At 53.9% G+C, this 25,783-nt stretch overlaps 5 protein-coding genes across 5 annotated transcripts; 4 read left to right on the forward strand and 1 right to left on the reverse strand.

The window, feature by feature from the left end:
* On the forward strand, positions 1-882 carry EsH8_IX_000645 (FKBP-type peptidyl-prolyl cis-trans isomerase; the record flags this gene model as incomplete). Its single annotated transcript, XM_083266981.1, has 6 exons — positions 1-125; positions 241-305; positions 431-491; positions 601-621; positions 715-756; positions 855-882. 6 exons carry the CDS (start codon positions 1-3, stop codon positions 880-882), a joined length of 342 nt encoding a protein of 113 aa, XP_083130546.1.
* A 1,667-nt stretch (positions 883-2,549) lies between these two features.
* On the forward strand, positions 2,550-5,912 carry EsH8_IX_000646 (E1 ubiquitin-activating protein UBA1; the record flags this gene model as incomplete). Its single annotated transcript, XM_083266982.1, has 4 exons — positions 2,550-2,555; positions 2,700-3,076; positions 3,131-5,120; positions 5,169-5,912. 4 exons carry the CDS (start codon positions 2,550-2,552, stop codon positions 5,910-5,912), a joined length of 3,117 nt encoding a protein of 1,038 aa, XP_083130547.1.
* An 817-nt stretch (positions 5,913-6,729) lies between these two features.
* On the forward strand, positions 6,730-8,151 carry EsH8_IX_000647 (glutathione S-transferase; the record flags this gene model as incomplete). The annotated part of the gene is made up of 7 exons (XM_083266983.1): positions 6,730-6,732; positions 6,781-6,939; positions 7,010-7,097; positions 7,189-7,409; positions 7,502-7,770; positions 7,821-7,845; positions 7,900-8,151. 7 exons carry the CDS (start codon positions 6,730-6,732, stop codon positions 8,149-8,151), a joined length of 1,017 nt encoding a protein of 338 aa, XP_083130548.1.
* Positions 8,152-8,626: 475 nt separating this feature from the next.
* EsH8_IX_000648 (chitin synthase class Va) lies at positions 8,627-14,347 on the reverse strand (the record flags this gene model as incomplete). Its single annotated transcript, XM_083266984.1, has 3 exons — positions 8,627-8,658; positions 8,728-13,979; positions 14,037-14,347. The coding sequence occupies 3 exons, from the start codon at positions 14,345-14,347 to the stop codon at positions 8,627-8,629; spliced, it is 5,595 nt and encodes a 1,864-aa protein (XP_083130549.1).
* Positions 14,348-20,005: 5,658 nt separating this feature from the next.
* On the forward strand, positions 20,006-25,464 carry EsH8_IX_000649 (chitin synthase-domain-containing protein; the record flags this gene model as incomplete). Its single annotated transcript, XM_083266985.1, has 3 exons — positions 20,006-20,304; positions 20,357-24,040; positions 24,096-25,464. The coding sequence occupies 3 exons, from the start codon at positions 20,006-20,008 to the stop codon at positions 25,462-25,464; spliced, it is 5,352 nt and encodes a 1,783-aa protein (XP_083130550.1).
* Positions 25,465-25,783: the final 319 nt, after the last annotated feature.

Consider the following 25,783-nt stretch of genomic DNA (forward strand, 5'->3'; position numbering starts at 1 on the left):
ATGGGTGTTACCAAGACTACTCACCAGGAGGGCAGCGGTGCCATCCCCAAGCCCGGCCAGACCGTCACCATTGAGTACACTGGCTATCTCAAGGACACTTCCAAGCCCGACCAGAAGGGCTCGAAGTACGAATCCCTCGTCTCCCATTACCCCGCCTCCCCCCGTTCCCTGTGTCCTTTACGCTCTCTACAACACGATAGGGATTGGTATACATGCTAACAAGCTGTCCTTTGATTGCAGGTTCGACTCTTCCGTCGGCCGTGGCGACTTCGTCACCCGTATTGGCGTCGGCCAGGTCATTAAGGGTACGTTTTTGGCCTCTTGGCACTACAATCGCCACGCCTCTCCCCGCGAACCCCCGACAAACACCCCCGACAAACACAACTGTTTCTAGTTTTCAAGCTTAGGCTGTACTGACACGCATCCGCAGGCTGGGATGAGGGCGTTACGCAGATGAAGGTCGGCGAGAAGGCCACACTCGACATTTCCAGGTAAGGACACAATCTTCCACCCTGCTGCTCTTCCATTAGTAGAACAGCATGGCTCGCTCGGTTGAAGCACACGAAATGTTGTGGAATTGAAGCTAACGATCAAATCTAGTGACTTCGCCTACGGCGAGCGGTGAGTAATCGCTAATCTTTTCAGGAGCTCGGCCCACGGGTTGCGAGCATCTTCTGTCGTTGTATTCACGGTCAATGCTAATTGCTCTACCAGCGGCTTTACCGGCCACATCCCCCCTAACGCGGACCTCATCTTGTAAGTTTCAACATGTACATGATGGAGATGTTTCGGTCGTTGGACCGCCCCAATCATCCCTCTCGCTTTCCGGGCAATTTGCTAACAGCCTCCGAAAGTGACGTCGAGCTGAAGAAGGTCCAGTAAACGTGCATGGACAGTTGATGTGGGCAGCCAGGTGTGGAAAAGTCACAGTCGTGTTGCCTTATTGGGTGGCGATGGATGCGTGCTTTGCCTATGGCGAATGCTAGGAAAATTGGGCTTTGGTAATCCAGACGATTCGGAGCATACCCGAGCTCAATTGATCCAGACGATCCTTCTGGCATAACTGTTCTCCTGCTACCCTTCTCAACTGGTGACTGTACCGTGATTCGATATCTACCCTCGGCTTCAGTATCTGGCATGTGAAGTTGACTGTGACCATGGCCCCATCACGTAAAATATAATGCCGCTAGCACTTGCTCCGTGTTGCTTGTTCTTATTGGCCTTGGGCCAACACTTGTCAGTATTTTGAAGGCTAGATGTTGCTTTGCTTAAAAATGCATGATGTGTGCCTTGCCGGTTGCGTCGATCGTTAACGGAAGCCGGACCCAACAGAACACACTTCCTAGGATACATGGATGTGGTCCATAGGGACATAGTCTCATATAAACCTCAAAATGCTGGCGAACAGCAGAGAGGGATGTCTCTGGCTCATACTAAAGCTTGGCCGACTCGAAGGTAATCAGGTGCATTAAGGCAGAAAGGCCATGTCAGCCGACAACATCGAACTCACATCTTCCTAGATCGACCAGGTACAAATCCTGGCATCTTCTACTTGTTCCACATGAAGCCACTTTGAATTGGAAGACGAGTTGTTCACGGCTGTATCGGATAATCACGGTAATTACGCTTGTCATCATTTTGTGTCTTCAATTCTACTAAATAAGTCCAAAAGTTTCGCAAATTTGCTACAGTAAACGCAGAGACTTTTTCTCAACACTCGAACCTCGACCTGAGTTACGTACCATTGAATAACAGCAGTGAATTGCATCCTACCTGATGCGATATGATCTGGCTGAGAGCCAGTGCTAGTGCATTACAACCAGCTCAAATATGGTCTGCTTGCACTGCCCATGATAGAACTCGGTAGATTCTCGGCGAAGGTTGCTTATGACGCAGCGCCTCTAGAACACAGTGCGGGCGCGTTGGACAGGAGCCGGAGTACGTCGCCGTGGCTGCCCCACCGTTACCTTTGTAGGGCTAGAGGAAGTCTACAGTGTCCCTCTACATCAGCCCACTCAAGCATTGCGTTGTTGCTCAACCCAAGGTACCCAATGCATCGACGGGGCCAACTGTTTAGAAATCGCACAGTGGAGCTCTTCACTGTTTCGCCCGCCTTACGTGAGGTAACCCAGGTACCTTGCCGCTGCTTACATGCCTCACCATCCACTAATCACTGCCTGCCCCTCGCCGACACCTCCACACACAGGCTCCACGGTTACCTTTACATCACCGCAACGAGGCTGCTCTTTTGCCATCTGCGTCCACATCAACGTGACACGAGTTTGCCTGGTGCATATTTTCACTTTTTACACGCAGCGAACGCTCTCTTTCTTCTCGACGAAACAGCCGCAGACGAACCTCGTCGGCTATACGAAACGAACCTACAAACACCACACGACACACCTCCTTGTTTGGTGGGGTTGAGCTCGATCGTCCCACCGCCCGTGTTTCCCTCCACGTCATAGCAAAGGACATTCCCATTCAGCATCGTCAAGCTGGGGAAGCGCAAACTCTCCAACGGGGAGAAATCTGATCCCAACAAAAAAGCCATGGCGGTATGTTCTCATGTCGACTATCACACCCCCTTGGATCGCCCTGCCTGCGATGGCGTACCCCGCAGCGCTGGCAACGCACCACCGCTCCCAGATTGATCTGCCCGCGCCAACCGTATCGCACTGCTAACTTATCTCTCCATTCAGGAAAAAAAGCTTCCAGAGGTCGACCTGGTGACCCGCATGCAGGTTGACGACTCTGTCGTTGGCCATACCGAGATCGATGAGTCCCTTTACAGCCGTCAGCTCTATGTCTTAGGCCACGAGGCCATGAAGCGCATGGGTGCTTCTAATGTTCTTATCGTCGGCCTCAAGGGTCTGGGTGTCGAGATCGCCAAGAATATCGCCCTTGCTGGCGTCAAGAGTCTTACCCTCTACGACCCCGGTCTGGTCGCTCTGGCCGACCTGTCTTCGCAGTTCTTCTTACACCCCGAGGATGTTGGAAAGCCAAGAGACGAGGTCACCGCCCCCCGAGTTGCCGAGTTGAACGCATACACGCCGGTCAAGGTCCATCAGTCATCAAAGTAAGTTGATTGATAATACACGTCGGGGAGGTATGGCTAACCTAATAATGGCAGCTTGGGCGAGAACCTCTCCCAGTTCGACAAATACCAGGTCGTCGTCCTGACCAGTCTGCCGTTGAAGCTGCAAATGCTCATTGGCGATTACTGTCACTCGAAGGGCATCTACGTTGTAGCCGCCGACACCTTTGGTCTGTTCGGTTCGATCTTCTGCGACTTCGGCGAGAAATTTACCGTCATCGACCAGACCGGCGAAACTCCTTTGAGCGGCATTGTTGCGGGCATCGACGAGGAGGGTTTGGTGTCGGCCCTTGACGAGACTCGCCACGGGCTCGAGGACGGCGACTACGTCACCTTTTCCGAAGTCGAGGGCATGGAGGGCCTGAACGGAGCCGAACCCCGCAAGATCACAGTCAAGGGGCCGTATACCTTCTCGATCGGCGACGTTTCCGGTCTGGGGCAGTACAGGCGAGGAGGACTCTACCAGCAGGTCAAGATGCCGAAGCTTGTCGACTTCAAGAGCATCACCGCCGCAATCAAGGAGCCCGAGTTCGTTCTGTCCGACTTTGCCAAGTTCGACCGTCCTCAGCAGCTGCACCTGGCCTTCCAGGCGTTGCACGCCTTTGTGGAAAGCCAGGGCCGTTTCCCTAACCCTTTGGACGACACCGACGCGACCGTGATTCTGCGCTCGGCGGAGGCTTTCGCCAAGGCAGAGGGCGTGGAGGTTGAGTTTGACGAGAAGCTCATCAAAGAGTTGAGTTACCAGTCGCTGGGCGATCTCAACCCCATGGCCGCCTTATTTGGTGGCATCGCAGCGCAGGAAATCCTCAAAGCCGTGTCTGGCAAGTTCCAACCCATTAAGCAGTGGATGTACTTTGACGCGCTTGAGGCTCTCCCGGCCAACATCCCTCGTACCGCAGAGCTGTGCAAGCCACTGGGAAGCAGATATGACGGCCAGGTTGTCGTCTTTGGCCGCGAGTACCAGGAGAAGATTTCCAACGTGCGGCAATTCCTTGTTGGTGCTGGTGCTATCGGATGCGAGATGCTCAAGAACTGGGCCATGATCGGTCTCGGCACGGGCCCCAAGGGCAAGATCACCGTTACTGACATGGACTCCATCGAGAAGAGCAATCTCAACCGCCAGTTCCTGTTCCGCCCGAAGGACGTCGGCATGATGAAGAGTGACTGTGCGGCCGCAGCCGTGCAGGCGATGAACCCCGACCTCAACGGCCACATTGAGTGTTTGAAAGATCGCGTGAGCCCCGAGACGGAGGAGACCTTTAACGAGGACTTCTGGAACGACCTCGACGGGGTCACCAATGCACTGGACAACGTGGAAGCCAGAACGTATGTCGACCGTCGTTGCGTGTTCTTCCGCAAGCCCCTCCTCGAGAGCGGTACGCTCGGAACCAAGGGCAACACCCAGGTCGTGCTTCCCCATCTGACCGAGTCTTACTCCTCGTCGCAAGATCCTCCCGAGAAGGAGTTCCCGATGTGCACGGTGAAAAGCTTCCCGAACAAGATTGAGCACACTATTGCGTGGTCCAAGGATCACATGTTCGAGAATCTCTTTATCACGTCTCCTTCAACAGTCAACTTGTATCTGACACAGCCCAACTATATCGAGAGCACTTTGAAGCAGGGAGGTAGCGCCAAGTTGACGCTCGAGACACTTCGCGACTACCTCACAACCGACCGCCCGCGGACCTTCGAGGACTGCATCGCGTGGGCACGGATTCTGTTCGAGAAGGAGTTCAACAACAAGATCCAGCAGCTTCTGCACAACTTCCCCAAGGATTCGCACACGTCTAGTGGCACACCCTTCTGGTCCGGACCCAAGCGAGCTCCTGATCCGCTCAAATTCAACCCGAACGACCCTACCCACTTTGCCTTCATTGTGGCGGGTGCAAACCTGCATGCGTTCAACTATAACATCAAGTCACCTGGCACCGCCAAGGACATCTACCTGCGCGAGCTCGAGAACGTGATTGTGCCAGAGTTTTCGCCTGCGGAGGGCATCAAGATTCAGGCCAACGACAGTGACCCTGTAAGTTTGCAACGCGTGAATGGCATTTGACAGCGCTGACAAGAACAGGACCCCAATGCCGAGGCTGGAGAGGGTAGCTCTTTTGACGACAACGATGAGTTGCAGAAGATCATTACAAGCCTGCCTTCACCCAACGAGCTGGCCGGCTTCCAACTGCAGCCTGTGGATTTCGAGAAGGATGATGACTCGAACCACCACATCGACTTCATCACGGCCTGCAGCAACCTGCGTGCTGCCAACTACAAGATTGAGCAGGCTGACCGTCACAAGACCAAGTTCATCGCTGGCAAGATTATCCCTGCCATTGCGACGACAACTGCTCTCGTCACCGGCCTGGTGATTTTGGAGCTATACAAGATCATCGACGGCAAGGAAGATCTGGAGCAGTACAAGAATGGATTCATCAACTTGGCGTTGCCGTTCTTCGGATTCAGCGAGCCGATTGCCAGCCCAAAGGTGGAGTTCAAGGGCCCGAACGGTATTGTGAAGCTGGACAAGATCTGGGACCGGTTCGAGGTCGCCGACATTACCCTCAAGGAGCTTCTGGAGCACTTCGAGAAGCAGGGCCTCACGATCTCGATGCTCAGCTCCGGCGTCAGCTTGCTGTATGCTAGCTTCTTCCCCCCGGCCAAGCTCAAGGACCGTCAAAATCTTAAGCTGAGTCAGCTGGTGGAGACTGTCTCCAAGAAGCCCATTCCCTCCCACCAGAAGGAGGTTATCTTTGAAATGGTGGCTGAGGATGTGGATGGAGAAGACGTTGAGGTCCCGTACATCAAGATGAAGATGACATAAGGGCTATGGTGTGAGATTATTGATATTGCGGGACTGTTAGTTTCGGGATGGAAGGCTAGACAGACGAGCCACGAAGGTTAGAGTGACCAGAGCCAATTCGGCACATGAATAGGGAATAGAGCACCTTCAGACATTTTCAACCATGCCTTCAAATGTGATGCTGAATGCGCCAGCCAGCGCTGAGCGAGACTACCGCCCAAAGCCACTATGTGGGCGAGATGCGGAGTATGTACGACAGCGTTACTAAGCCACATGCAACTAAAGTGGTCATTTGTAAGCGCCCATGCCGCGATGATACAGCGTGGAGTAGCGCTGGACGGACCCAGTTTACGTCACCATTAGCAATGCTTAGAACTGAACTATCTTGGAAATGTGTGTGTTAATACATTGTCAGCAGCTATGTAAACTGAAGTTACAGTAGCCTTTTGGTAGTAATCATTAAGATCCACTGCTGTGAATCTGTTGCTTTGTATGTGCATGACTTGCATAGACCCCGCGCGCGGCATCCAAGCCCGACTTCAAGCTACCCAGTCATTGAGACCTCCATCGTGCTACCTATCCGTGGGGTTTGTGAGCAGCAACGACGAACACCATATAAGCTCGCTGCCACCCCCGCTTTCTCTGCCTCGCCGCTGCAACACCGCTCATGAATATTAGGAATCTTACTCGTCTTGGTCCTTTTAAGCCAACGAAGAGCATCTGCCACTATCGATCGACCTGCCAATTCTCGTCTATTACCGTTTTCCACGGCCAAGCACTATCTCGATACACGCCCACCGCCCCGCCGCAGGGTCTCGTACAGAAACAACAATTCAGAATGGTATGTACTGGCAAGACAAGGATGAGCCACGGACTAACAATCAACCAGGCCAGCAAAGTCACCGATTGGGTCAAGCCCGGCGACAGCTCAGGCGAGTTCAAGCGACAGCAGAGCTCGTTCCGCGACAGCATTTCGCGGGAGCAAGGCGCAAAGTTCCCCCCCGAGAAGGGCCGCTACCATCTCTACGTCAGCTATGCCTGTCCATGGGTAAGCTTTTTCAGTACCCCGTCGCAAGCGGACGGTGGTGCAACAGGGGCGGCACGCTGACCGATTATAGGCCTGCCGGACATTGATCACCCGTAAGCTCAAGGGCCTAGAGGACATCATCAGCTACTCCGTCGTTCACTGGCACCTCGGCGAGAAAGGTACGTTTCCCAGAAAAGAATTGATTCTGTTGTCGATATCCTACACCAAAGGGGAAATGAATGAGACGTAATGTTAACTATGTGTGCTCAGGATGGCGCTTCGTTACCAAGGACGAAAATGATGTCCCGGGTGACAACGTTGTCCCAGACCCCATTCCGGGCCACGAGAACTTCACCCACCTCCGCGACCTCTATTTTGAATCAGCGCCCGAGTACGCTGGCCGCTTCACCGTGCCGGTTCTGTATGATACCAAGCTCAAGACGATTGTCAGCAATGAGAGCAGCGAGATCATTCGTATGCTCTATACCGAGGTCGGTCAACCTGTCCAGCCACCTTGCAACCCCAACCTTGCCCGCTGCAGCCACCTCGAGATTTTTTGGTAGCACGACTGACAGTGACACAGTTCGACGACATCTTGGACGAAAAGTACAGCGGCGTCAACCTCTACCCTGAGGCGCTGCGCAGCCAAATCGACGAGACCAACGAGTGGACGTACGACAAGATCAACAATGGTGTTTACAAGTCCGGCTTTGCCACAACGCAAGATGCTTACGAGCGCAATGTCGTCGCTCTTTTTGAGGCCCTTGACAAGGCTGAGGCTCACCTCGCATCCACCCATAAGGACGGCCCGTACTACTTTGGTAACGAGATTACCGAGGCAGACATCAGGCTGTGAGTGTGCCCTGATCCACATCGTGATCCCTACTGACAGAGTTCCCCAGCTTTGTGACCATTATTCGATTTGATGTAAGTGGCATCCCCCAATTAACCAACATCTACAGTCCACTGACGCTATTGCAGCCCGTTTACGTGCAGCACTTCAAGTGCAACATCCGCGACATCCGCTCCGGATACCCCTACATCCACAAGTGGATGCGAAACCTGTACTGGAATGTGCCGGCCTTCAAGGACACGACGCAGTTCGAGCACATCAAATGGCACTACACCAAGAGCCACACCCAAATCAACCCCTTCTCAATCAGCCCCGTTGGACCTCTGCCGGACATTCTCCCTCTCGACAAGGAGGTGGCCGCCGTGAGCACCAAGCTGTAGCTGAACTGGACAGATGGCAGGTGAAGGAATCTTGAAAAAGAGAGGTAAAAACCCGGGAGAAAACGAGAAAAGGACGAAAGGGGGTGGAGTATCAAATCCAATTTACAGCTATTTCATGTTGTCAATTAGTACGAGTGATTTCTGGGTTCAAAAGTCGATGCTTGTTATATACTTTGTGTTAACATGTGATAGCGAATGCTAAACTCCTGTCATCTGCCATGCCACCAAGTCCCAGACAAAGAAAAACACACGAAAACAAGGCCTTCTCGTATCCGACGACTTCGTCTAGTATTATGCTAGAATCCACTGTATATATCGACGCAAATATAACATGCAACCCCCTTGGCCCCCTCAACAATAGTAAAGTCCAGATCCATGAGTGTGACAAGATGCCCTTTTTTGGTGTCCCCGTATTCCGGAAAATAAATAAATTTGTGATGCATTAAAATAGGTATAAGTCACCAACCCTTAGAGCTTACAACTGGCCAGACAACAACGCTTCCGTAGCTAAGGCAAACAAGTTAGTCGACGAACGTGATCACCGGGGAGAAGGGGGGATATAATAAGGAGACATACCGCTGTTAATGTACTGCCGCTTGGCATCGAGCGGGACGCCGAAGCGACGCTCCAGTTCTTGCTTGATGCCCTTCTTCGTCACCGTCATCAGATCGGCCGTCCGCAGGATCTCGCGGATCTCAGCCAGCAGCGCATCGTCGCTGGGTAGGCCGACCATGTCCTCGGGGGAGAAGAACTGCGAACCGCCAAACTGGCTGTTGCGGTTAGCGCCCATCTCCGAGACCGCAAGGGACATGCGCGAGGCGTTGCGCGGGTCGTAACCCATGGGGGTTCGAGCGGGCGCGAAGCCGCCGGCGATGGAGCCCGGGCGGCTGTGGTAACCGTACTCGGAGACGGGGGCCTGGCCCTTGGTGGCGTAGCTGTAGCCGGAGACCTCGGAGCGGGCGTCCTCGCGGACCGTCTGCGCGTCCCAGAGCTCGGCCTGGTACTCCTCCCACTTCTTCTTGGGAATGACGGAGGGGTCGAACTTGCCCTCGTCAGAAATGACAATCTTCTTGCCCGACTCGCCGGCAATGACACGAGTGTTACCCCAGTTGAAGTCGTCCATGTGCCAGAAGGAGTACAGCGGCAGGGCGAAACTGAAGACAGGGATGGCCAGGATATACAGAATCATCCAGCCAATCATCTCCCACTTGCGACGGATGATGAAGATGACGGCTTGCAGACCGTAAATAGCGGCGAGCATAATGAAGGCAGTGATGGGCATCGCGGTGGGGTTCTGAATGACCAGAACAATGAGGTAGATGATGTAGGCGACGACGACGGGTTGGACGAGGGTGGAGAGCAGGTCCACAAACACGATGAAACGCATGGAGAAGCAGCAGAAGCCGCAGAGCTGCGACATTGGGATGAGCTCCATGAGGTTGTGCACAGTTGAGTTGATCCAGCGACGTCTCTGCGAGAGGAACACAGCCCAGGTGTCCGGGGCGATGGTCCAGGCGTGGGCTCTGTTGGTGTACTTTGTCTTGTACTTGTTGTGGAACTTCAGAAGCAGTGTCGTCAGGTATCGATCTTCACCAAGGTGGAGCAGGTTCTTCATGTGCAACGTATCGACACGAATTGTCGAGTACGCTTCGATGACCTCGCGACTGACAAACAAGGGCTTGCCGCTCTCGGCAGCGCGAATGCGATACATTGAGAAACAGCCAGGCAAACAGGTGACACTGCCGAACAAGCTCTCAAAGGCCTTGGTCAGGTTGTGCGAAATCCAGTACTCATAAACCTGGATCATGGTGATGAACGAGTCCTTGGCGTTGGTAAGCGCTGTTTCACCGCACACTGCAATGAGGCGCGTGTCATCCAAAAAGGCGGACACCATGCGAGTGGCAGAATCAGGGGCAACGACGGTATCGGCATCGATCTGGAACATGAACTCGTAGAATGTCGGGTTGACACCGATAATGTTACGGATTTGGTGGTAAATCTCGAGCTCGAGGGGGCTCATTGCCAAGTTGTAGTGAACGCGGTTGAGGAATCGCATGATGACCATTTGAGAGTCTCGCTTACCACGGTTACCGGGACGAGAAACCTCGGACGGCTTGCCGATCTTGACAATGACCAGGAAGGGAACAATGTGCCCCTGGACTTCATAGAGGCCGGAGTACACTTTACCCATGTTGTGCTGCTTTTGACCTTCGCCAAGGGATTCGAAGCTGAGGGGTTCGGGATCAACAGTGTCGGACACGCCGAGAATGTCAAGCACAATTCGCGGGGTTGGCTTGTCGTTGCCCTGTCCGATAATCATACCGTCGCACACAACCACGAGCAGCTTGCGCTTGTCGTCGTAGTGCATCCTAGCAGCTGAGTCGATGGCTCGGCGGAGGGACTCCTCGTCTTCTGTGTATGCAGGGATCTGGCACATGATGAACTTATCGAGGTTCTCGGGCATGTTCTTGCCGCCAAATTGCAGCGCCGCCAAGAACTTGAAACCGATAATGGTGAATAGAATGATGGATATGGCGAGGACGAGATATTCCGCAAACTTGCAGCGAACCGAGTTACGCGTGTCGACGTCACCGACGTAAAAGAGGTTGTCGAGACAGATCTTCATGCGTTTCTTGGTGGCTTCGTCGAGCGCCAGAGATCCCCACAGCTCGGTAATATCAGTGCCCGATTTCCCCTGGAACAGTTCCTGCACTGAATTGTCCATGAAGTCCGCCAATGATGAGTCATCAGGGACCGAATCGCCGGCCTTGGCTTGCATCTTGTGACCGCCGTTCATGTACTGCGTCATGTCGTACACACGCCCTGACAGAATGGCAATGTTCTGCTGCTTGTTGGCGAGTGTCTTGACGTACTGGGGCGAGTAGCCGACGGTTCCCTTCTTGTAGCTGGACTTGAGCATGGTCATTTGTTCGTAATACCAATCTGGACGGCTATCGTTGGTGAAGTACCGGAAGTCGTGGTATTTGAAGTTCAGGTCGATCGAAGTAAGCTGCGCAGAACCTGTGAGGTTGGTGTTCCGGTAGTCCAACGTAACGTGGGGGTCGACCGAGCCATCCTTGCCCTGGCACAAGGCGCTGACCTGGACAGGGAACAAGGAGCTGATGTCCTTTCCGGCGTAGTTCTTCAGCTGCTTGACCGTGACGTAGGGCGGATAGTGACGAGGAGCGTATGCACCTAGGTCAATGACAACACCACGGATCGAAACGTAGGCAGAGTTATCATCCTGTCCGTTATTTGAAGACAATTCCTCCGCACTGTAGACATGTTGTGTAGGACAAATTAGCTTGGGAAAGATGACGATGAAGAAGGCAACAAATAGACAGAACACCCAGATCATCATGTTGATGGCCAACTTTTCTCTCCATGCAACGCGTATGTCCTTGCGAGGCATTCTGCCCATCTTGCGGATGGCGATGTCCGGGATGAACCAGGTCATGAAGAAGACCATGAAAACCCAGCGCTTCCGGCTAGGACTGTCCTTGAACTCCTCAACCTCTTCCAGACTCTTCTCATTGCCGCGCTCGGCCATTTGCTCTCTGGTATCAAGGTTCTTGAACATATCGCCGCCACCAAAGGCAGACACGCCAGCTTCCGAGCGGGCGTCGGAGCCGTCCTGATTGCCAAAATAGCCGTTCTTGCCCTTCTCGCCGTACATGAGAGGAGTGTTTCCAGCAGAAAGCAGTCGTTCCTTAGAGGCGGCAAAGGGGGTGTCATGGGGGGTTAGACCATCACCAGCGTCAGACGGTAAGGCGTATCGCCCGGTGGCAGAGGCACCGTCCGACAGTTGTGCAATCTCCATCCAGCACCTTTCACTGAGAAAGACACCGGTCGAACCGATCCTGACCTCATTGCTTGGCCAATGCTTGTCCTCGACGACGAGCTCCACACGTTCCCTCTCCGTACCGACAATGATGGTCTCTGAGTCGGCAAGACCCAGAAACTCGCCAAAGGGGAGGAAGAGACTGAAGTCTGCTGAACGTAGGCGCTGGCTGATTTCTGCGATGCCAAATGTCTGGACTTGAGTGCGTACGCACTTACTATCGAATTGGTTTGCAATGCGTCTGTCATTGGGCTTCAAACAGAACACAAAGTAAGAGTTGGTGCTCGGATCAGCGACAGACTTGGTGACATTGTCCAAGGATGCAAGAAACTGGCCAGAAGCGCCTTGCTCCGAGGCTTGCAACTTTGATCCCCCAGCCTGTGAGTTGCCCTCGCTGAGCCTGTCCAATTCGTCAGCGGCATCCTCATGTTGTTGCTGATACTGCTGGACCCTGCGTTGGTTGCGAGCGGTCCTGGTCGTCTTGCGGGACATGACGCTGGGTGCTCTTGTGGGCTTCGAGCTAATGGTGGCCTGCATAACGGTAGACCGCTCCTTGGGGTGAGTAACCGTCTTCAAGGCCTCTTGTCCGAAGAGCCTGGCAACGAACTCGCTCTTGGTCGAGTTGATCATGTTCAACAGGTCACCAGAGATGACCTCGCCATTCTCCTCAAGAAGCCCCTTGACCTGGTAGTCCACCTCGCCGGCAAAGTGCTTGACCGTGAACAGCGCGGCTGTGTTCTCGGTGTAGAAGTTGCTTCCCGGAAGTCTAGTGTTGGCCGAACCGGGGGTGATGGCAGGGTTCTTCCCCTCGAAGCGCTTGCGAAGGCTCTCGAGGAACTGAAGATCGCTACGGTTTCTCCGAGTTTGGTCATCCAAGATGCTGAGCAAGCCATTTCCAGGCTTAAGCAGACCCCTGACAGCGTCGGAGTTGTCAAAGTAGCTCGTCGCTGCAACGCTAACCTCCTCATTCTCCAGCATGTCTGCCTTACGATCGAAGAAGTTCTGAAGAGTCAGGTTATAGAGGGCCTCACAAGCGGCGTTGTTAAGCAGCTGATCGAGCGCCGAGTGGGTGGCCGCCTGTTGAGCAAATCCAGGGAAGTCGATAATAGATACCGTGTTGGCCACGCTCTCTTCGGGGACACAAATTCTCTGGTTGATGGACTCGACAATATACGCAACCAAGAGAGAGTACAGGGTGCGGGCAAGTTCGTTAGCGTGCGACCGGGCGCCGTTGGGGTCCAGCATGACGGTCACTCTCTCCTTGTGAATCATCTTCGTCTTGTAAGACAAGGTGATCTGCAGGTCCTGGGTGCTGACGCCCAAGAAGGCAGCGATGATGGCGAGGACGTCCTTGTTCTTGACGGCCGTAATAGTCTGGCCACCTTCGTGGGAGAAGCCGCCACTGTCATCACCGGCGACTTGCGTATCAGAGGTGGTCTCGAATTCCAGTTGGCCAATGTGCAGAATACTAGCCAGAATTTGGCAAATCTCGGCAATCTCGCTTCTAGGAAACTCCAACTTCTTTAGAGCATTCTTGAACACCTGGAAACCCTCGGCATCATTGATGCCAACCTTTAGCTGAGTAGGGTGACCCAAGTACTTCCACCTTTTCTGGGTGGCACCAGCCGCTGTCTCGAAACCGAGATGGGCCTTCTCCGCCGCGCTTGTGCCAGACATCAGGTAGTAGAGGATGTGGAAGTTGCGCTCTCCGGTTGGGATGTCCGTGATGCGGCTTCGTTCGAGTCTGTGGTCAAGGAGCTTGGCACCGATGAGGACGGGGTTTGTGGTGGTGGCCGTGTCATATTGCAGTTCGTAGAAAAGACCTGCCTTGGAGGCTGTGGGAGTGGTGGCAGTCTTGGTGGTGGTCAAGGTGTCGAAAACGTAGGCGGCGAGAGAAACCTTGGTGGAAAGGGGGGTGGAGGACTTGCTGAGGAACGCAGTCAAAAGGTGGGATCGAAGTGTCGACTTTCCTGAACCGGATTCGCCCCTATTCACTTGGTTAGCCTAGCACGCTTCCCATCAATCTCGACCGTGAGCCACGTACAGGAAAACGACGGCTTGGTTCTCAGATCTGTGGCCCAATCTGATCCATGCCCGGTCTGCGATATCCTCGGCGCCACCCATAGCGCTTCCCTCCTTGCCGCCATCTGGGCCTTTGGCAGAAGAGGTATATGTATTGAGGGAGATGAGGGCATGGGACGAAAGACGAGCAGTTGGTAGGGATACATGGAAACGACTGGCCAGGTGTGCCGTCAACTGCGTATCTGACTGTGAATGTGCGGGTAACGAGGGTAGAGAGGGTTGAGTATGGGCGCCCCCGCCGTTTCCACCAATTGGTGGCAGGTTCATCGCCATGTTGGGCACGACGCCGCCGACGATTTTCTATCGATGGGCTCCAGACACGGGTTGATTATTCGATCAATGGCAGGACGATGAGTCGGACAAGAGGTGCCGGGAGTCGACTATGGAAGGTCGCACAGGAGCCGGTCAAGGTTCGTCGAGGAGAGCAGTCTTGTGGGTGGGATTGAGGAGCTCGGATTACTCGTGAGGATAGAAGGCAGGGAAGTAGGGAGACGTGTCGAGACCTAAACGAGGGGATGTACAAGTTGCTGGATGCCAAAACGAGTGTGCGGGGAGAAAGTGAGGAAAGGAAGTGAGGATAGGATGACGAGGCTGAAGGTAGGAAGAAAGTTCGAGGCACAAAACGAACGAAACGATGGCTCTCGAACGTCAGTCCCAGTTCTCACTTATTTTGCTCTCCCGCACTCTCACTTCTCCTCTGTAGCAAGGGAGACAGTGGCAGAATAATGGTGTAACCGGGGTTGGGTAACGGCAACGAGCAAGCGTGGTGACTGGAAAAGGGGATTGTTTTCTTCTGGCGCAGCTCTCTCACTAGTTCTTGTACGGCGGGCGGAACAATCAAAAGACGCACAACTCGCCCATACGAACTCTGCCACCAGCACCACACACACGCAGAGTGGAAGTCCTCCACTGGCTGTCAGCTGTCTGCTGCAGTGCCTCTTGCAGTTGCAGTGGCCAATGCCATGTCCAGACCAGCCGTGTCGTGTCGTGTCGTGTCGCGCACCGGGGAAGACGAAATGACAGACACCCCCCCTGCTCGGACTTTTTCTCGATTTTTACCCCTTCCTCATTATTCCCTGATCTCGGTTCACATCGAGCGACCATATCGCACTGTGCCCATTTGTATCCATCGTCCTAGTCTCAGGCCCTCTTAGTGGTAGATATTCCTTATGGATTTCAGTGGTTCTCTGCGGGGTCTCTTGAGCTTGTTGACCTCAAGCTCGCCATGCTGTGCGGTGGTGACCCCTGCATCAGATTCAATGGCGTCTTGCCATCGCCCAGCAAAACAGTCCGTAATCCACTGTACGCCTACTTCGTACATGTACCGACCTCGGGTCTCTCCCCGATGTGCTTCCCACTCTCGTGGAAACCAGCAAGGCGAGCCCGCATCGCTAGGACCGACATTGAGAGATGTGTCACCAGTCATGCCATTGTGTAGGATAGAATGCTTTGGTAGTGACGGAGGCTGTTGACCCTCTGATGATCATCATAGTAATAACGGCGCTCCAAGGGTGAAGATGAGACCGATCAAAAGGCTGGAAGGTGTCTCCGCATGTTCCCCTGGGCCTCAATCAAGAACGCGACTGGGCGACATGGCTATGACAACATCGGGTGGCATTAGACCCAGGGGTGGTCCCGATGCCCTGCTGAGAATGCAGCGCAAGGACCTGGCTGGAGCATGCCCGACTTGATGAATGCACATGTCTCATAGAACGACATGCATTTCCGTTGTTCTTCTTGGCTCTGCGCTGATAGCACGCACAATAACGGCCTCTTACCAACAGACAATTGCATAGCACCGAGGCGAAAGATGTGGACGTCCGTAGGTAAGTAGTGTGGCCAAGTAGCTTGAAACAAACGTTGAAGGCCCGCCCGGATAGAATTATGTTCAACAACCCCCCAAACCTTGTCGAGGCTGACTGGCGAATGGTCTTTGTGGCGTCCCAACAATGCACTGCTTGAATTGCACTCTTTAAAGTGAGTATTTGTGTTACCTTGGACCGAGGCCGCAGCCATACTGCTTGAAATAGACGAGTCTCATGATGCCGCCACTGGACGGTCGACACCTTCGCCGTTGTCTCTTTGCGCCCATTGATACGATACTTGTCGATTGTTGGCGGCGGCGCCATGGTGGTTGATACTGACTGGGACTTGGGCGTGGCGTCGGCGGTGAGTTTCCGGTGCCGTGCCAGAGTCTTGTCCCGAATGGCGCATCAAACGGCGGTTTTGATTGCCAAGCATCCATGTCAACTAGTGTAAGTTTTCATTCAGGCCTTGAAAGCACCAAGTAGTGGCGAGTGAGCACATGATAATATAAAGAGGCCGAAGAGGCTGAAGCCGTTCGAGCGCCCAGTGCCGGGAAATCCGATCACCTTGCTAGACTCTAATCTCATGTTCACGGGCTCAAGGGAGGGGGATCAGAGGGTTCAGCCGGTGATAGACTTTGGGTGGGACAGGATTACCCAATCGGTCTGGTTCATGGGAAGAAATGTAGACTGATGACGCTTCGGTAATATCGGTCTTCCGGTGTCTTGAGGAATGCCTGGTGTAATTGCGTCTCATCCCTATTCTAATTTCTGGGACATCAAGATAGAGTCTCGCGTGAGTGCTTTGTTCAGCACGGCTGTGGCTGAGGCGCCGTGATTTTCGTCCCGAAATCAGATGTCAAGCCCCATGCCATGACCAGAGTGGCAAGGGGCTGGAAAGGGAGGGAAACCCCCCGCTTGGATAAGATAAGAGGCATGATGCATGATTGATGAGGGCGGATGACGGGATTGTTCTGGTATATGTTGGGATGGCAGAACGGCCCAAGCCGCGGACGTCCTTGGTTTTGCCAGGCTCTGGTCGTCTCAATGAAAGAAGGAATTGTAGTGCAAACCCAAGTATTGGGGAAGAGATACTTGCCGCACAGTGCGCAGAAAACGTACAGCGGTATCCCCCGTTACGCTGGTGCGGTGCTCTTGGCGAGGGCGGGTACGTACTCTACACCACACTACGCGAGCTACATATTAGTATTTGGGATGGCGAGGGACGCCAAACTGACTGATATTGGACAGGGCGAGCAGATTGAAGAAAATTGGGGGAAAGGGGGGCGTGGGGTTCATTTCATTGGGTCTGGAAGGAGCCGGTCAGGAGCCTGAGCCTGGACGAGACCCATCGGCCGCTAAAGTGTCCAAAAAAAGCATGGAACTGCAGGTAATTGGGGCTTTACGATCCAGGTGAAGAGGCGGGTGGATTCCCCGTTCACATCCCCGTCCCGTGGAATAAATTGGATCGAATCGACTTCGAGAAGGATGCCTCCATAACTCCATAACTCCATAAATCAAGGTAGTGTAAACTAGTGTAGTGTGCACTATCTGTACAGCGGGAGCATGCTGCAAAATAATAATAATCAAAAACTCAATAAGCTGAGCACAGCCTCACGCCAAGTCAAGTCTTCCAGCCGTTCATGCCAACACCAACAACACCAAGCCACCCCACTCCCACACCAACCGAGCCAATCCGACCCTCCATGAGGTGGCTAAGGCTCTCTGCACAAAGCAAGGCACAAGTCGCAAGGGCAATCCGATGGTGGCGTCGCGGCTCCGCATAAGGTGCTCCGTCAGCGGTAATCGGGAGTGCACCCATACGTCGACCTAAAAAAAAAACAACAACACGAACGGTGGTCCAATACGAACTGCACTAAGGAGTCAGTCAGCTCTCTCCAAGTTTCTACTCCATACACTCACTGACTGCGACGAGTCCGCTGGCCCAACCACCCAGCCACCTCATATTGCAGTCATACATACATACGCATCGGAAACTTACGACGCCTGCATCATGTCCAAATGGCCAGGCAACAAGTTGTATCACCGGCTGCATGCTTTTAGAGCATGGCGTTCTCCTCGGGCCGGTGACGTGCCATACGCTTCTGCCATTTCAAGGGGCATTTTACCCATCATTTGTGGTCCAAATGAACTCGGCTGGCTGCCAGGGGCACGGGCACGGCCGAGTTGCCGCAGAGGGTCACCAGCAGCGCCAGCATGGGTCCGACAATCCCATCTTTCTGTACGGTAAGACTGCCGGCATCAGTGAGCGCGCTACTCGCACAGATGGACGGCGCAGGCAGGGGGCACAGTTCGTTGCGCAGCAGCATGTTGTAAGGCCAGCGTCGATGCATAATCCTGCTTGACCTACCGGTCTCCCCGTGCTTGCATCGCTTGTACTGCCTGTATCAGCAGTGAGCAGCAGCAACTGTTGTGCTCTGCTTGCATCTCGAGCGTTGGTGGCCGTTGGATCGGGTGGGTGGGCCGACTTTTGCCCCCTCCAGACTCCAGGGCTCGTATTTGTTCCAAGAAAAGGACTGTCCGCGGCCGGATCTACAGCCTTCCCAGTCTAGCCAGTGGTCATCACAGCAGATGTGCGACTGACAACTGTGGACTCGTGGAGACGGCCTACACATGACTGGATCCTCGGGGGGCTGGGTCCACGTCGTTTTCATTTGGATTCAAATCTGGTTCTGGTGGTGTTGCATGTTGCATTTTCTGTCGCCTGGCGCTGTTTCTTGCAGAACAAGAGAGGTGGACAAGCCTCACATCGTCAGCCATGCAAGTGATGAGCTAGGCAGAGCCGGTTGTGGCCCAAGTAAGCGTCCGTCAACTTGAGAGAGGGGCAGAGATAATTGCTCTAAGAATTGACTGCCAGCTCGAGTTAGGTGTTCTTTCGACATCAGCCTCCTCAGCCTTGAATTGAGAGAACATCGTTGGCGGAAAGGAAGATCATCACAGCTGTGCATCACTCCAGAAATAAAACCACGAGGGCTGAAGCGTTCGTCAGACAACATTTCCTACAGTGCGAGGCCGACCTCTCGGCGGTGGGATGGCTTTTCTAGTGCAAGGTAACTGGGGGTCCGAGCTAAGTTTAGTGACCGAACTTGGCGGCAACGTCGACAGGGGCCCCCTTTCTCTCGTGCAAATTTTGGTCGGGAGTCTCTGGACTGAGACCATGCGTCCTGGGTCTGTCCCGTCCGCCCCAGTCAAGGGGCCAAGACAAGGAAGAGACGGAGAAGGAGAAGGAGAAAAAAAACCACACCCGGGCACGCGTACTTTGTTTGGATGTGCTCTGAAAGCTGTGTGGTTGGTTCGTAGTGTGTTGACCTCCCCATGCTTAAGGTACCCGGACCAAGAATATATTGCCCTAAGCCATACCTATGGTTGGTTGTTGAGAGGGGTACCTCAAGAACTTTAGCAATAGGAGCGAGGGAGCGAACATCTACGGTCCAGGGCCGCTATTAGTATTATCCATCATTACGAGACCCACGCTCCAGTTCTCTAACCTTGCCTTGCCTTAGCCGTGTCTGCGCCTGTGCCTTAGCTATTAGCAGACGCTTGTTCGCCCCGAGACACACGGAGGGAAGAGAGGTCATTCTCTGCCTTCGCTCCTCTGCTGCTGTTGCTCCCCCCTTTCGCTCACCACTTTCTTCTATCCTCACTTTACTTGAAGCGTTCGAGAGGACCTTCCACTTCCTTCCTGTTGGCATTTCCCTTTACAGCCGCCTCACTCGCTTTGGTGGCCTGATTATTCCGTCGCTAATCTGTTGTTTCCTCCCCTTTTCCTTGCTTGTCAACCTCGTACGCCTCTTGCAAGGGCAAAGAAGAAAGGGAGAGATCTCGCTGCAGCTTCATACTCACGCGTTGCTCAGCGACAAATCTTGCAGGATATACGCCTTTTCCCCATCCCGACCATACCTTAATCACATCCACGTTCGTTCACTCGCTTCATCTTTCCTCTTCAACGATTGGTTCCAGCACCGACCAGTCGTTCCCCCACGCATCGACGTATCGTCTACCTAGCCGCCAGCAGATTGCCTGACGACACCAAACGAACTCGAATAGCGTACCGTCCCTCGACGTGGTTGTCCACGCCGGACATCACGAGCCGAATACCATCATCATGACGAGCGGCCGAATGTCCATGTACTCGGTGGCATCCGAGGGCCTTGGGGGCCCTCGGGCCGGCCAGCAGCCATCCCAGTTTTCTACCACGACCCTTCTCAATGCCGTTCACAACATCTACCTGTCGTCCCAACCATTCAAATTGGATGCCAGCACGAGCCTTGTTGTCAACACATGGCTCACCGCAGCACAGTCTGGACCCGATGGAAGAACTGGAGGCACCATAGATCCGTCTCTCGGCGCGAGAGCCTGGGAACACGCTCGCCGTCGTGCTGAAGACGGTTGCATTGTCCTTGGGTACGTTTTGTCAAGACCTGCTTTACTTGCGATTGTCGCTAATGCCCTGTAGTTCCCTACACGCGTCGTCCCCGTCCATCCTGACGCCCTTCCTCTCATCCCTTCCGCTCTCAATCCCCTCGTCTGTATACAAGTCATTGGAGGCCATTCAGCCCTTCCTGAGATGCTCCACTCCCTACAACCCCTCAACTCCCCGGCAGTCAGCTCTCGGGGTCACCTTGACCCTCAACCTGGCCGGTAATCTTAACGGAGCATCCATTGCCTTATCTCAGGGAGGCATCGACACTGCCAAAGGTCTGCTGAACATCCCGCCCGAAGCAGGATATCGCGCCTTTGACGTGTTCTACTATCTTCTGACCTCGGCTTCAACTCCCGCTGAGAGGGAGTTCTTGGGCCTCAAGCCCGCCTCTAGCTACTCGCTGCTTGCGAGATCCGCCACATACGACCCGCCATCTTACCTCCCGACAGCCGATGATGCTGCCTCGGCTGACGATTTCCGATCCGCCCTGAAGGAGATTGGTATCAAGGGCTCTGCGCATCGTAACCTTATTTCCACCCTCGCTGGCCTGCTCAAGCTCGGTGACACCCTCGACTATGGTGTGGACGAGGATGTCTTCGACGAAATTTGTGAAGATGTGAGCGGCTTGCTGGGAATGGACCCTGAGGTTCTCGCCACGCAGTGCACAACCGAGGACCGGACAACCTTTGTCGGCGGTCTCTACGAAGCCCTGGTTGACTGGGTGATGACCAAAGCCAATGAGGCCATCTCTGCTCAGATGGCGCGCATCAGGGACGGCAGCGAGTCGATCGATGGTCGGGGCATCCGCACGCCCACTTCCAACGGGGATGGGGACACGGTCTGCATCACCATTCTAGATGTACCCGATCCTGCTTTGGGCAAGGCGTTTTCCATGCGAGGGGTCTTTGACGACACTCTAGGCATCAACTCTGAAATGATTGCTGATGGAGTTGAGGTCACCTCTGTCGGTAGCACTGTTGTGCGGGAAATGCAAACGGCTGTTGGCGAAGTCGCCCCGGAACTTGGCATCATGGACGGCGTCGCGGGCAAGGAACGCCAGCACGAGCTAGAGAAGCGAGAGGAGGTCCTTGAGAAGATCGGGCACTCCGCTGACGAAGACGCTTTCTTGAGGAAGCTTCTGTTCCCGGTCGCTGGCCAGGGCATCAACTTGGGCCGTGTTGGTCGCATCGATCTGTCGACCATGCTGAGCTCTAGCCGCGTTTGGTATCACCTTTCCATCCACCCTACCGACGATTCACCCGCCAGCCTGGCAGCCTTGCCCTCCGTCAACTCGGCTTGGTCTGCGGGAACCGTTTCCCGCCAACTCCGTTCTTGGCGGCTGCCAGAGTGGGCCAACAGGCGGAACAGGAACCTTGACTTCACCGCCGACTTCGATATTGACGAGTTCGTGCAGCGCTACGCCGCTCTTGGTTGCAAGGATGGCCGTGAGGGCATCGAAACATGGATTCTTGAGCGCGGATGGACAAACGGCGAGGTCGTAGTAGGCAAGGAGCGCGTCTGGGTGCGCGAGAGCGCCTGGTGGGAGGCCGAGAGCATGCTCGACATGAAGCCTTTGGATAACAACCTCCCTGGCATGGGTAATGTCATGGTTACCAACAATCTGGAGTCGGGTTATTCAGCAAACGGCAGCGGCTATTTCCCAACGCCCATGATAGACACGACTCCTAACGGCAGCCGAGACCATCTCATTGCCCACCAGCGAAACTTCAGCCAGGGCAATGTCTCCCAAGCCACGCTCAACCCCAACGCCGCAATGCGTGCCCCCTCCATCGCCCCTTCGGGCATGCGCAATGTCCAGACTGGAGACTATGGTCTTGGCACCAAGGGCGACACATACAAGGGCCAAGTGTTTTATAACAACGAAGGCGAATTCGTCGGCCAGATGGACCCTGAGATTGCCGACGGCAAGCACGTCGAGGAGAAAACGATGGACAAGGACCGACGCATCTGGGTCGCAATTGTCTGGTTTTGGACGTTCTGGATTCCCTCTCCGTTACTGCGATTCGTCGGCCGCATGAAGCGTCCTGATGTTCGCATGGCATGGCGTGAGAAGCTTACCCTCGTTTGGTTCATCGTCCTCATGAACGCTGCCATTATCTTCTGGATCATCTGGTTCGGCAAACTCTTGTGCCCCAACATGGACAAGGCCTGGGACACGAAAGATGTCAGCACCCACGGAGGTGAGAACGACTTCTACGTCAGCATGCGCGGCCATGTCTACGATATCTCAAAGTTCTGGAAGACGCAACACTCCGACACCGCTATTGAGACGACCAAGGAAAACATGCTGCAGTTTGCTGGACTGAACATGGACGACTACTTTCCCCCTCCCCTGACGTTGGTCTGCCCCGGTCTTGGTATTGCCGAAACCACTCAACTACTATTCAATACCACCCCCGAGTACGTAATTGGTCTTCACAAGTCCGGTTACTTCGCCGACGACCGTACCAGCGCTCTAGGCAAGACCGACTGGTACAGCCAGAAGCTCCTGCCTCGCATGAAGGAATTTTATAAGGGCGATCTTGTGTGGGACAAGAACGACGTGAAGAATGACGGCTCCGACAATAGCCACATGTGGGTCATATACGACGGCGGAGTCTACGACTTGACCAACTACTTCTACACCCAGGACCAGCTCAAGAACGTGGACACCTACAAGTTTCTCGACACCAAGCTCACAAGCGTCATTGCAAACAACCCTGGTGAAGATGTAACTGACTTGTGGGACGCTGTTATAAAGACAGCCTCTACCAACCAGACCGAAAACGTATCCATTCAGAACAGCATGAACTGCATAAAGAACCTCTTCTATGTGGGCATTCCGGACTTCCGCCGCTCTGCCAGATGCCAAACAAACAACTACATCATGTTGGCTATGACGATCATTCTGTGCGCCGTCATTCTCATCAAGTTCTTAGCCGCTTTGCAGTTCGGTTCGAAGCGACGCCCTGCTCCGCAAGACAAGTTCGTCATCTGCCAGGTGCCGGCCTACACCGAAGGTGAAGATTCGCTGCGGAAAGCCCTTGATTCTCTCACGGCCTTACAATACGATAATAAGCGGAAGCTTATATGCGTTATCTGCGATGGTATCATCGTTGGTGCTGGCAACGATCGTCCTACCCCCAAGATCGTCCTGGACATTTTGGGCGTTGACCCCAAGGTCGACCCTCCTGCGCTTCCCTTCAAGTCTGTCGGTACAGGCAGTGAGCAGCTGAACTACGGCAAGGTTTATTCGGGTCTTTATGAGTTTGAAGGCAACGTGGTCCCCTATCTGGTCGTCGTCAAATGCGGAAAGGAATCGGAACAGACCAAATCCAAGCCAGGCAACAGAGGCAAGCGCGATTCCCAGATTCTCCTGATGAGCTTTCTCAACCGCGTTCACCACAGAGCACCCATGAGCCCGCTCGAGCTGGAAATGTTCCATCAGATCAACAATATCATCGGCGTGGATCCCGAGCTATACGAATACTTGATGATGGTTGATGCCGATACCTGTGTCCGGGAAGACTCGCTCAACCGGCTGGTTTCAGCATGCGCCAACGATGCCAAGATTGCTGGCATTTGCGGCGAGACAGGTTTGCAAAACGACGACAAGTCTTGGTGGACTATGATTCAGGTCTACGAGTACTTCATTTCCCACAACCTAGCCAAGGCATTTGAATCTCTCTTCGGCAGTGTCACCTGTTTGCCCGGTTGGTGAGTAGCCCCGACATCCCGCACGATAAACGAGTCGCTTACCTCTACTTAATAGTTTCACCATGTACCGTCTGCGTACCGTCGACAAGGGCAAACCACTCATCATTTCTGATGGTGTTATTCGGGACTATGCTGTGTGCGACGTCGACACACTTCATAAGAAGAACTTGCTGGCTCTCGGCGAGGATCGTTACCTGACCACCCTGATGACGAAGTACTTCCCGTCCATGAAGTTCAAGTTTATCCCTGACGCGTACTGTCAAACAGCGGCGCCCGAGTCCTGGAGCGTTTTGCTGTCTCAGCGTCGTCGGTGGATTAACTCGACCATCCACAACCTGTTCGAGCTGATGAAGCTCAAAGAGATGTGTGGATTCTGCTGTTTCAGCATGCGCTTCGTTGTTTTCATTGATCTCTTTGGAACCATCATTCTCCCGGCGACCACCATCTATCTTGGATACCTGATTTACCTAGTGGCAAGTGGCACTGGCCAATTCCCCATGATCTCACTCATCATGCTTGCTGCCGTGTACGGCCTCCAGGCCCTCATTTTCATCCTGAAGAGACAGTGGCAGCATATCGGATGGATGATCATCTACATCCTTGCATTCCCCATCTACTCTTTTGCACTTCCCATCTACTCCTTCTGGAACCAGGACAACTTCTCGTGGGGTAACACCCGTATTGTCATCGGAGAGAAGGGTAACAAGCAGCTTGTCGCTGTGGATGATGAAGGCTTCGACCCCAGGAGTATTCCCCTTCAAAGATGGGACGATTACGCGCTGGCCAACAACCTTCCCGGGCGCCGCGGTGGCTACATGGAGAAGGCTGATATGGGTTATGACGACCAGTACGAGATGGACGAGATTAGATCCGTCTACTCGTCTGTACGCCAGGGCTCTGTTCTGACCGGCATGAACCGCAACAACACTTACATGCCGCCTCAGTCGCCCGCTCCGTTTGGCCATATGGCAAGAACGTCAGGCGCTAACAGCCCGTACCACAACGACCAGACCATGGCCAATAGGCAGTCGATGGCATCACTGGGTACCCACGACATCAACCGCGGGCAGACTCCCTTCCAGGACTTCCCAAGCAACCGTCCTAGCGTCTCCAACCTTAGAGGCCAGGCCAGCCTCTCACCCGGCTTCGTGGGCAACCGCTCCCAATCTGCACTCGGCCTCAACCGACCTCACGGCGCAGCTCAGTCAACATCCTCGTTCGACTTCCAGCGTGGCAACATGCAAGGCCCCGACGACGGCATGATCATCGAGGCCATTCAGGGCGTTCTGCGGGAGGTTGATCTCGACACGGTGACGAAGAAGCAGGTGCGCGCTCTAGTCGAGCAGAGATTGCAGACCGGGCTTGTTGGTGAAAGACGAACATTCATGGACAGGCAGATCGACAATGAGCTGGCGAACATGTAAGAGGCATCTGGGAATCGTATATAAGAGTCATTTCTCTGTCGTATAATGAGGACATTTGCAAAGGAGGCTAGTAAAAAAAACTGGGGCGTTGCGCTGGTCTATGGGACGAGTTTACTCGGACATATTGTGTTGTCTTGGATTTGACAGTTTTCCCTTTTACTATCGCGTTGATTGGGGGTTTATTCATTATTGGCAACGCATCAACAGTGTACGGCATCCACCTGATAATACATCTCCTAGTAGTTCAATTAATCCGTATGAAACAACTGAGCAGTTCTTTTGTTTGACATTTTGGTGACCAGTGACCATGGCCGTTATA

Source organism: Colletotrichum jinshuiense, chromosome 9 (genome assembly GCF_051148585.1).
Source record: "Colletotrichum jinshuiense chromosome 9, complete sequence".
Classification (NCBI taxonomy): Eukaryota; Fungi; Ascomycota; class Sordariomycetes; order Glomerellales; family Glomerellaceae; genus Colletotrichum; species Colletotrichum jinshuiense.